Source organism: Grampus griseus, assembly GCF_964374135.1.
Source record: "Grampus griseus genome assembly, chromosome: 10".
NCBI lineage: Eukaryota > Metazoa > Chordata > Mammalia > Artiodactyla > Delphinidae > Grampus > Grampus griseus.
Genome location: NC_139004.1, coordinates 1,298,266 through 1,310,945, shown reverse-complemented (window position 1 = coordinate 1,310,945; position 12,680 = coordinate 1,298,266). Strand labels below are relative to the sequence as shown.

Sequence of the window (12,680 nt, the reverse complement as noted above, 5' to 3'; positions counted from 1 at the left end):
GCCGTTCTCTTCATGTAGCTGTTTAGATAGTGTGTATACACATGAAGAAATAGCCAAAGAAAGAAAAAAACCAATGTTCTCTTTGCTGTTCAGACTTGGGTGATCCCATCCAAAGGATGAACAATATTACTGGGTATGAATTTATATGTAAAAATATTTAGGTCCTGGCTTGACAGGTTCCTAGTGTGAGAAAGGAGCTCCTGGTGCAGCGGGGCTTCACCTGCAGCCCGTGAGCCCCTGGAAGCTGTAGGCCACACTGCGTGTGTGTGTGCATGCGTGTGTGTGCGTGTGGGTGCACGCTTGCACGCACGTGCATTTCTCTGTCTTGTCCGAGTGTCCGAGGTTGTCATGAGACCCCGGCAGAGTCCGCCCCCCGGGATGGCCGTGCCCCGCTTCCCCAGCGAGCGCCTCGCCTGTCCGCACCTCAGCCCTGCTGCTCCCCACGTTTGTGTGACTTTATCAAGTCAGTTTCTTTGAACCTCAGGGCCTGCTTTCTCTTTCTCCTAGAATTGTAAAGCTCCAAAAAAAAGCACTTTTGAATTGTGAAGTGTCCTATAAGTGTTTGTCTGTGGCGTTATACCACGAGAACACTGCATCCAGGGGGAGCATTTGAGTGGTTGGAGTGAGCTGGGGGGAGGGTGGTCTCAGCAGGTGGTCCCAGAGCCCCGATACCCCGTCGCCTGAGGCCTGCTCAGGGCGCTGTCCCCTCAACCTGGGCCACAGCTTTTCCTGAGAACAAGATGGCCCAGTACCAAGACTATTTGTTGGGGAAAGAATAGCCTTTTCAGCAAATGTTGCTGAGACAACTGGACATCCATATGCAAACATATCATATATAAAAATTAACTAGAACTGGGGAGTGGGCAAAATGGGTGAAGGGGGTCAAAAGGTACAAACGTCTAGTCATGCAATAAATAAGTAGTGAGGATGTAAGAGCAGCATGGTGACTAGAGTTAACAATACTGTGTTGTATATTTGAAAGTTACTAAGAAAATAGTCTAACGGTTCTCATCAGAAAAAAAGAATTTTTGTAACTGTGGTGATGGATATTAACTAGACTTATCAAGGTGATTATTTTGCGATATATACGTATATCAAGTCATTATGTTGTACACCTGAAATTAATATAATGTTGTATGTTGATTATATCTTAATGAAAGAAAAAAACCACAATGACATACCATTTCACACCCACTAGGACGTCCATAATCAAAAAGCCAGACCATGAGAGGTACAGGTGGGCGTGGAGAAACTGGAGCCCTTATCACTGCAGGCGAGACTGTGAAATGGTGCAGACAGTTTGGGAAACAGTATGGCAGGTCCTCGAAATGGTACACACACGACTCTAGGTATAGATCCAAGAGAAATGAAAATATGATGTGTGAAAGAAGCCAGTCACTAACGGCCGCGTATTAGATGTGACCCCCTTTAGAGGAAATGTCCAGAACAGGTAGATGCATAGAGACAGAAAGTAGGTCAGTAGCTGTCAGGCTGGGGATGGACGGATGGGAAATGAGCGCCGATCGGTACAGAGTTTCTTTTGGGGATGAGGAAGACGTTCTGGAATTAGATGGTGGTGATGATTGTAGAATGCTGTGAATATACTGAAAACCACTGAGTTGTAAACTTTAAAGGGTGAATTTATGGTATGTAAATTTCATTGCAATAAACTGTTACGTAAAAAGAGTAAAATAGCCCCAAATCTTGCTTTCTTGGCTTTGAAAGATTGTGGGTGAAACATACTTTTTTCTGTTTTGTCTCATGGTTGCCTGTGAACTTTACTGACCTAGAGAACAGGGGTGAGTCTGTGACCTGAGTCAGGTCCCTGACGGGCAGGCCCGGAAGTTCCCTGAATGCCCTGAGCCAGGGACAAGGCGGCAGAAGGAATCGGGGGACACTCGGCCCAGAGAGGGGCTTCCAGGGGAAGCTGAGGCCTCAGCAGACGATGGGGAGTATGGCCGCGTGTCCAGCTGTATTTGGCCTGTGAATAAACCAGAGACGGAGAATTTCAGCGTTATTAGTTTAGGAGATTTGAATATTCGGTTAATTTGTTTATTGTGCTTAGAAATGATTTAAGAAAAAAGCACATCAGTCACATTCATTTTTAAAGAAAACATTCGAGAACTGCAAAACACTGAATTATTCCTTAACACACTCTTCTTAAAAGTCAGTCAACTCAATATGCATTGGCATCTTTCTGTATTCAGTGTGTTTTATAATTAAAAGATATGTCATGTATATAGTATACTAAAAAGTCAATCTTGTAGCTTAATTAAAAATAGAAAATAAAACAATTCTTTTTAAAATCAACTGTGTTCTCATCACATGTTCTCAAACTTACCTGTGCATAAAAGTCAACTGGGACTCATTAAAAATGTGGGTTTCCTAGGCTCCCCAAGAGATTGGTTCCACCTGAATTTTTCAGGAACACCCAGGTCATTCTGAGGAGCAGAGGTGTGCACTTTGAAAAGCACGGCCCTGGGGACTCCAGCCTGGAGTTAGGAGGTGATGTACGTGGCCAAAGTGTTCCTCATGTTACCGTAGGTCATTAATACCTAGTTCTTAAGGTATTTTGCAGCCACTTGATGTTAGAAGCAGATGACATCCATATTCTGATTCTGCTGCGAGAGAATAATATTTCCTCACAAGCATAATGTTTCACAGTAGGAGAAGTTGCGGTCTGTCCCCCCTGAAGCGCCTTTGTCGCTGGTGCCCGCTCACGTGGTCCCGTCTTCCCCTGCGCCTTTGTTGCTGGCGCCCGTTCACGTGGTCCCGTGTTCCCCTGCGCCTTTGTTGCTGGCGCCCGTTCACGTGGTCCCGTGTTCCCCTGCGCCTTTGTTGCTGGCGCCCGTTCACGTGGTCCCGTGTTCCCCTGCGCCTTTGTTGCTGGCGCCCGTTCACGTGGTCCCGTGTTCCCCTGCGCCTTTGTTGCTGGCGCCGGTTCACGTGGTCCCGTGTTCCCCTGCGCCTTTGTTGCTGGCGCCCGTTCACGTGGTCCCGTGTTCCCCTGCGCCTTTGTTGCTGGCGCCCGTTCACGTGGTCCCGTGTTCCCCTGCGCCTTTGTTGCTGGCGCCCATTCACGTGGTTCCGTCTTCCCCTGCTCTCTCCAGATTTCTTTTGACTTGGCTGAATATACTGCGGACGTCGATGGGGTCGGCACCTTACGGCTTCTGGATGCAGTGAAGACCTGTGGCCTTATCAACTCTGTGAAGTTCTACCAAGCCTCAACAAGCGAGCTTTACGGGAAAGTGCAGGAAATACCGCAGAAAGAGACCACTCCTTTCTACCCGCGCTCGCCATACGGTGAGGATGCGCACGGGCTCGGTTCTCTGTGCTCCTGGGGTGCTTCCGCCTGGACGCTGTTCCTGTCTCGTGGCTGAGGTCACGTGGTGTGAGAGCAACGTTGAAGCAACCTAACGGGGCCGGACTTGCTGGTCAGACATCTTTGTGTTGTGCTTACCGCAGGTTTTTTTTTTATATATAAATTTATTTATTTATGGCTGTGTTGGGTCTTTTTTTCTTTTTCTTTTTAACACCTTTATTGGAGTATAATTGCTTTACAATGGTGTGTTAGTTTCTTGTTTATAACATCATCGCAGGTTCTTGCTGCCGTCTCCTCCAGGGTGAAACCTGCTGCACTGCTTCACCCTTCCAGATGGGCCGCTTTAAAAGGAAAATTAGGTCCAGCAAGATTCTTTTTACTAAACTGTTGAGGTTGTGCTGAAGTGATACGGCCTGGTGTTTTTGATTCCATTTCCCTGATGAAATTCTCCCTGAGCTCAAACCCTTAAACAAACAAACAAAAATGATAAAAATTGAAAGCTGCTAGAATATTAAGCGCCCGTATTTTTCACTTCTTAATTCTTTAAAACTAAGAAAAAGGGGATTAGACTTAAGAAAGGTCAGTTTGATATACTGCACACACTACAGTTGAGTGAATTAGATTGTGAAGGAACGAACTGTGATTATTACAGAAGGACGAAATTCTTAAGTATTTCCTTGTCACGTGGTTAACTGGCAAAGAGACCTTTATTTTGTCTTTGGCTTTTGAATCATTTTTTTCTCTATGTTGATACATTACATATTGTAAATACTGCACGTTGTTACTTGTTTAAGTGAAAATGGTTGTCTTTTATAGTAAGATACTGTCTTTTATAACAATCACTGTCTTTTATTGGCTTTTAAAAAATTATTCCAACAGGGGCAGCAAAGCTCTATGCCTATTGGATTGTGGTGAACTTCCGGGAGGCGTATAATCTGTTTGCAGTGAATGGCATCCTCTTCAATCATGAGAGCCCCAGGAGAGGTTGGTATAGGTACTGATGGGAAGAGAGTGTCAGGCTCCACGGCAGGAACGTCACACGTGTGTGTGTGTGTGTGTGTGTGTGTGTGTGTGTGTGTGTTCTGCACGTGTGCTGTACAGACTGGGAATGTTTCACATCTGTTTTTAACTATGTGAATGTCAGAAGTGGTAAATGAGGAAATGTAAACCCAACCTTAATCACCTATTAACTTTGTTAGAGTTTTTATTCAACGTGGTGCCGAGCAGTGTCCCAATTTTACCATTTCCTTTGGTAGGTCGCATCAAGTGGGTTTTAACCCGAGTGTCAGGAAGTGTCCTTGGGATGCAAGGAGCTGAGCAGGAGCCAGGGCTTGTTGCCCAAGTCACTGTCACTCATGAAGGCTCTACCTGTGGCGTCTTTCTGTTTTTACTTTGAATCCATTGGATATTCAGTATTCTTACTTTACATTCCATTTAAACAGACATCCAGAAGTTTCTGTGCTTCTAGAGTATGTCTTAAGATACGTTTGAAATCACTTCTTATATTTAGAATCGTTATTGGGTTTTTTTTTTCCAGAAAATCATATTTGTTTGCATTGGCTTGTTTCCTTTTCGTGGTTGTCATTGAGACTATTAGCAACATGCCAGCTCTCCTGCTGCAGATATTAGGTTTTAAGTAAGAAAATGTGTACTCCTTTCATTACTTCTGACTTACTGAAGCATGAGAAATCTTTACTAAACATGTGCACTCTACAAAGTAAAAGTTACCTGTATAATCTAATTCTAAGAAGTTTTATTAAATTTCACTATCATTTAGCCTTTTAGCTTGAGAATGAATGAGAAATCCAACGTCATAAGTTGTTTCATGCCCAACAATTAGTAATGCTTATAACTTCGTCAGTGAAATTTTATGTGACTGTGTAGCCACGTAATTAAACCAGCAAGTCATGAGGAAAGATTAAAGTGACATTTATACAGGTGTGTTTAGTGGCAATACATTATTTCATAATTGCATAGGTTAAAAATTCCCACGATGGGCTGTGGAAGCTGCTGTTGGAAAGGAAAGTGAGTGACCGGGCAGCCAGGAATGTTTCTTTCACTCAGCTCCATGGTTCTGGATGTCCTGACTAGAGGGGAGGAGAAGGAAGGCCTCAGCTCTCCTTGCCTCCAGACTGGGCGGCAGTGTTGGGGATCGACCGTCAGGCCTCCTCAGTCGCAGACGTGTTGGTGCATTTTGTCTGGGTTTCTGTGCTTCCCCCCTCAGCTTTTCCACTGGCAAAAAAGAAATACAGCTCAATTGTTTCGGGTGAGGTTAGGATAGGGAAAAACATTTAGTTGTAGAAGAAGGAGACAAATTTAAATGTAACCCCCCATCTTCTATTTGCATATCTCCTAATGAGAACTTTTTTCGCTTTGTTGATACTAATCACTTTTTTAAAAAATTTATTTTAAAAGTAATATTTCTTTTTAAAAGTTAATTTTTTATTGAAGTATGGTTGATTCAGGTGTTAGTTTCAGGTGTACAGCAAAGTGATTCAGATATAGATATATATAAAATTTTCAGACTCCTTTCCCATATAGGTTATTACAAAATATTGAGTACAATTCCCTGTGCTGTACAGTAGGTCCTTGTTGTTTATCCATTTTATGTATAGTAGTGTGTATGTCAATCCCAAATTCCTAATTTATTCCTCCCCTCCCACCTTTCCCCTTTGGTAACCATAAGTTTGTTTTCTACGTCTGTAAGTCTGTTTCTGTTCTGTAAGTACGTTCATATGTATCCTTTTTTTTAGATTCCACATATAACTGGTATCATATGATATTTGTCTTTGCCTGACTTACTGCACTTAGTATGATAATCTCTAGGTCCGTCCATGTTGCTGCAAATGGCATTCTTTCTTTCTTTTTTATGGCCCAGTAATATTCCATTGTATATATAGGTACCGCATCTTCTTTATCCATTCATCTGTCAATGGACATTTAGGTTGCTTCCATGCCTTGGCTGTTGTAAATAGTGCTGCAATGAACATTGGGACGCATGTATCTTTTTGAATCATAGTTTTGTTTGGATATATGCCCAGGAGTGGGATTCTAGGATCATATGGTAGTTCTACTTTTACTTTTTTAAGGAACCTCCATACTGTTCTCCATAGTGGCTGCACCAATTTACATTCCCACCAACAGTGCAGGCGGGTTCCCTTTTTTTTCTCCACACCCTCTCCAGCATTTATTATTTGTAGGCTTTTTGATGGTAGCCATTCTGACTGGTGTGAGGTGATATCAAATGGGACCTAATTAAACTTAAAAGCTTTTGTACAGCAAAGGAAACCATAAACAAAATGAAAAGACAAGGTACAGGATGGGAGAAAATATTTGCAAATGATGCAGCTGACAAGGGATTAATCTCCAAAATATACAAACAGCTCATACGGCTCAATAGCAAAAAGCAAACAACCCAATCAAAAAATGGGCAGAAAATCTAAGTAGACATTTCTCCAAAGAAGACATACAGATGGCCAACAGGCACATGAAAAGATGCTCAACATTGTTAATTATTAGAGGAATGCAAATCAAAACTGAAAGTAATGCTTCTTTTTTTTATTTTAAAGAAAAGTGAACAGTACAGGAGGGTATAAGGAGAAAAGAGTTCCCTCCCTCACACCGACTCCCAGCCCCATCCTCAGGCCCACTGTTGACTTCCCTTCAGAAGTGGCGCAAGCGTCTCCACGTCAAACATAATAGGTGTCCACCTCCGTGACAGTAGGTAGTTCCATACATAATGTTCTGCGTCTGGGGCTGAATGTTTCTTAAAAACGTGACCTGTAGCGCACACCGCTGTGTTCTGTTTTATTATATGTCTAAACCAGTGGTATCTCATCTTCATTTCATTTATATACTCGAGTAATGGAAAATAATTAAAATAGAGTATATGTGGGACTGATGTGATACTTATCTGATATCTAATAGTTAATACTTAGAGCATTTCTTGAAACTTGAAAATTAATTTTCATATTAAATTAATCTGATAGTAGTATTGTTGTTTTGTCACAGTTAATTGTTATTTTTTAAGGAGGTTCTTTGCCAGACTGAGAGTTTCTTCATGGTAGGGACTACATTACGTTCTTAAGTCAGCAGCGTCTAAAACAGTGCCTACCTGCTAATAAGCATTCAGTAAATATTATATAGGTTTCAGGTGTACACCACAGTGATTCACAGTTTTTAAAGGTAATACTCCATTGTAGTTATTATAAAATATTGGCTATATTCCCTGTGCTGTGCAATATATTCTTCTAGCTTATTTGTTTTATACATAGTAGTTGGTAGCAAACTGTTTTGAAGTAAAGATTCTGTCTGATATACTTTAGTAAATACCCAGAATTCACTTTTAATTGCCGCTAGCTTGTACGCCTGTGATTGCTCTAGTACTTTGAGTGAGTGTATTTTCTTAAGTAGGTTGAGCATTTGTCTGCACCTCAGTCCTTCCACCCTGTTATCTCGGGGAGCACGTTCTTCTAGGTGCTGCAGTGGTAAACCTCGGTCTCGTCTAAGGTACATCATCACAAACGCCCGATTAAGTAGAACCCAAACGGATGCTGCTTTTTTGGGACATGTACTTTTTCTCTAACAAAAAACAATCGGCAAGGCCCATTTTGACTGCATGAATAACATTTCATGAGAATTCCTGACTTTAAAAGGTATGGAAGAAGTATTTTTTAATACAAAGATATTCTAGACCAGAGCTTGGCAAACTGGCTGGTGGGCCCAGTCCAGCCCACCTGGTTATTTTTGTAGGTGAAGTGTCCTTGGAGCCCGGTAACGTCCAGGTGTTACACAGTATCCGTGGCTGCTTCCACAGTGGAGGCCTGGGTCCTGCAAAGCCCCAAATGTTGACTGTCTGCCCTCTAAGAAAACGTCTGCTGCCCCCCTCCCCCCAGGGGAATAGTTAGATCCTCAACAGCAAGAAACGGTTCACGTGGGTTTAGTATGGGTTTCTCCCGAGGCCGCAAGATAGTCTGATAGAAAGATTTCCAATAAACATTAAAGTCACATTGAGTCAGAAGTTAACCCACCCGTAGCAGAACTCCTGAAGTGTGTTGTCAGTTGGGGGTTCCCCTGTGCTTTGCCGAAGTACCAAGGGGGCACCCAGGTGACCTGGCAGCTGAGCGGCACCCAGCAGTCCTCCCTTCAGGACGCGCTGTCACCAGGCTTCGCCCGCAGTGTGTGTCTTTTCTCCTTTGCAGTCCTCGGTGGTTCTCTTTAAGGTTGCTTACTTCGTTATGTGATGAGAAGTTCATGGTAGCTCTGAAGGTAGTCAGGGTCACCTGTGGTTGGCACAGAACTGACAGTGGGGAATCACTGATCTAGTGAAGAAAGCCGTGATCCGGGGACGGGGCCCGTTTCCCTCTGCCATCTCTGCCCATTCTTTCAGTGACGGCTGGTTGGTTCATGTGCTCATGCTTTAGGTTTGCTTTTTAGAAAGTGTAGTCACTTGAGTAACATTTACTGCAAATTAACAGTGAATGATAGTTTAAATTCTAGAATTATATGTCCATAAAGGCATGAAAATGTCTGTATCATCATGTGTTCTGTGAATAACTACCACTATGTATTATATGATGATATTCACAGACATGAACATGGTGCTTTTATTCATAAGCACTCAACTTGTCAAAATAAAAACATGTTCTGTTTAAATTAGGAGAATAGTTGCTTTATTTCACGGATAAATTGTGCAGAACTGGACACGTATCTGAAAAACTTTTTCTTCTCCTTTTGTTTCTCCAAACTTGAACTTCTTTATCTGTTTAACTTACGTATTTCTACATCTACATGTACATAAATACGTGTAGCATTCTGTTAGCCACAGATGTGGCAGTGGTGCCACCTTTCTGCTGAAAATACAGATTTATATATTCTCTATTTAGGAGATAAAGGCTGTATGTATTGTCTAGAACTGTTACATTTTTTTCTGTGAGGAAAACGTCATATGCAAAAATCTTTTTGCTTTTATTGCTGTTTCTTTGAAAAGCTAATCAGTTAATAAGACTGATGTCACAAAGTTGTTAACTATATAAATTAAACTATGTAAAAAATACTGAGAAATTTTAAAATTACTTGAAAATAGCTCACGTAAAGAAAGTAGCTTATTTTCAAATACATTGCTTATCATAATAAAATCTGAGATTATTCTACAAATTGGAGCATAAAAGCAAGCCTATTAGGAAAGCCATTGTACCCATGAGCTGTTTTGTTGCATTTTTAATACTCTAAAGGTACTTCTAGAAATATTTTGACAAACTTGTATAACTTACACATTTCTTTATGTGCATATGGAAATTCACACATACTTCTAGTTTTTTAAATTTTTTAATTTAAAAATATATATTAGCCCATGAGATGATATCCTTTCTTTGAAAGAGCTTTTAGGGAAAAAACAGTGGACATCCACCTGTATGTGTTCTCCCCAAATACCCTCAGAATTTATGAGCTAGAAAGGAATTTAGAGATCTTTCCATCCCATTTGTCTCATCAGTGAAGCAGCATGAGAATGAGTTGTCCAAGGTACAGCACTAACGGCTGTCAGCACTGAGGCTACACATAATCATGGGGGTGGGAGGAATGGCATAAACATTGCTCGCGTCTGGAAAAAGCACGTGGACACGTTTTGGAGTTGGCGCTGGAGCAGAGCTGGGGCTTCGCTATGGAATGAAGCGACGGCTCGTGTCTTTGGTAAAAGCCATGAATTCATCTGGCTGAATGCAATGTGCCTTTCAGATGTTTAGAAGAAGTTATCACAGTACAGCATTAGTTTTATGAGATTAAAATACAAATGTGATATGAAGCAAAAAACTCATCTTGAGTATCACCAAGAGTTGGCCAGGAGAAAAAACAGAGCTAATACAAAATACATTAAAATCGTGGCAGTGAAAAGTGATAAAGTACTTTAAATATGTCCGTAATTAACAGTTTAAGACTCCCACAAACGGATGGTGTACTGCTCCTGTTTAGGTATCAAGCCATTTTTAGACGCTGTAGCACATTCCTGTAAACGTGGGCTTCATAAGAAATCATATATAGCAGTCTAAACACAGTATTCACCTGACTGGGAGAATCTGGCATTTGAAGGTTCATGAACTTGTGGTTTTAAGTTTTAGACTTGAGCTTTTTTTTTTTTTTAAACCGCCAAGTATTTTGCTTCTTAAAATGTCTAACTATATTTATTATCATAAGTTAATCTTTAGATTTTTTAAAACTATAATTCCTGTGAAAATTAACTACCTAAGTCATAATAAAATTTTGTGTAATTTTCCCCTTTATTTTTCTGAAGATTGTCCTTTATTCATTGCTGTAAAGATAAGATTAATACTCCAGGTTAGAGGTTCTCAACTGGGGGTGGGGTGAGGTGGGGAGAACATGACCTGCCCCCGGAGGACATGTGATAATATGTGAAGACTTTTTTGGTTGTCACCAGCATCTTGCGGGGGCAGGGATGCTCCTAAACATCCCACAGCCCGAGTGTCAGTCGTGCTGAAGGTGACAAGCCCTGCTCGCCCCATCAAATCTAGACGAATGTCATCTCTAAGACCAGGATCTTCTTTTTCTTTATGTATCACTTTTACTTTGCAGTAAATCCTTCCTAGACCTTGAGCAAACACTACCTAAACACAGGGGGAAAGAAATCTGATTTAAATAGCTCCATGTGAAACCATTTAGGCCTTAGGTCTTCTGGTAACTGCAGATCAGACCCAAGTCAGGGAAGCCCAGAGAACAGAGTTGTTTTTTCAGGGCTCTTCTAACCATCTGGGGCTGAATTCTCACTTTATAGTGACCCACTGGTCCACAGACCCACGTCAGGTTGGGTCCATGACCCTCCCTCCACCTCCAAAATAAATGAGCGTTTTTATCTTTTGTTATAAATTATGACAGGGACAAAGCTTTCCTTTGGGAATAAACCCTAGATTCCATGTCCTGGCTATGGTATAAGACAACCATTACAATGTATTCGAGATCATCTCTCAGTGCATACATGGGATTATAGTAGTGTTACTGTGAGAGATTCACTGTATATGAGAATATTCCTTTAAAATTATTCAAATTCACAGTATTTTAGGACTTTAGGGGACAATAGAATGCATGATATAAACTAAGTGGCTGGAACTTGCTTTTATTTAACCCTGTGGGCAGAAAGCACTCCTCTTTCTGTATGTGTATGTATGTCTGTTTGTAAATAAAATAATCTTTTAAAACATGACTTAAGGGGCTTCCCTGGTGGCGCAGTGGTTGAGAGTCTGCCTGCCGATGCAGGGGACACGGGTTCGTGCCCCGGTCCGGGAAGATCCCACATGCCGCGGAGCGGCTGGGCCCGTGAGCCATGGCCGCTGAGCCTGCGCGTCCGGAGCCTGTGCTCCGCAACGGGAGAGGCCACAGCAGTGAGAGGCCCATGTACTGCAAAAAAACAAAAACATGACTATTTGTCAGTCTGGCTAGCAAATTTAAATCGTGGTGCTATAGAAATATCAAGAAACACGCAAACCAGTATCAAACAGCCCGATGTTTTATTTGTATTTCTGTCTGTTAAAGGTGCTTTGTGGTTTTTAGGTGAGCATTATAGCCTTCATTTATTGGAAACAATTTAGCCACCCATTGTGAAATTAGGGCATGAGTAATCTCACGTGAGAGCTCAGCAGAGCACTGCAGGCTTGACGCAGAACCATTTTGTCTTGAGTTTCATGGTTAGATCACTGGCCACTCACCTTGGACCCACCAAGGTCGAGGTGGCCTCTGGTTGGGCACGAAGTGACATCATCTGGTTCACTGTCACTTTGGTGGACGGTGACACTTGGAGATCACAGAGCTGTCTGCCTCTTGTTATTCTCTGCAGAGAGAGGAGGTGTAACTGCTTAAACGTGAAAGACTCTTGAAGCAATATTGTGTTTAGCTGAGGCGGGTTTTACCACTAAGTAAAGTGAAGTCCTTTCCCACCGGCTGAGGCGAGGCTTCTGGGATTGTTATATTGATTTTTTTAATGTTTTGCAGTTTCTTTGGCATTTACATTTGAAACCAAGCTGACAACTGTCTGGTCTCACGTAGCAGGACTCTCACGTATAGGCAGGCAGTGTCCACGGGGGCTAAGAGTGCCTCAGGCTTTGCAGAGCCAGGCCTGGGCCGAGGCAGCTTGGCCACAGGACTTTGGCAGCCCTCAGTCCTCTTCTGTGTTGATGACGATGTCTACCTCACGGGAGTGTCGTGAGGATCAGTGAGACAACAGTATACGCTACTTACCTGTGGGGTCCTTGTGAAGCAGAAGCAGGGAGCAGGTGTGAAAAGGATGAGCACAGTTCCTGGTGGGTTGAGAACATTCGTGTTTCTTCGTCCCCCCCTCTCTTCTTCCTTCTTC

At 42.2% G+C, this 12,680-nt stretch overlaps 1 protein-coding gene across 1 annotated transcript in view; it reads left to right on the top strand.

Annotated features, from left to right (window-relative positions):
* GMDS (GDP-mannose 4,6-dehydratase) overlaps positions 1-12,680 on the top strand; it is a 481,487-nt gene that overhangs the window by 198,772 nt on the left and 270,035 nt on the right. The window contains exons 5-6 of the mRNA XM_082663621.1: positions 3,111-3,303; positions 4,202-4,306. Coding sequence (XP_082519747.1) covers positions 3,111-3,303; positions 4,202-4,306 — 298 coding nt within the window. The remainder of the gene's footprint in view (positions 1-3,110; positions 3,304-4,201; positions 4,307-12,680) is intronic.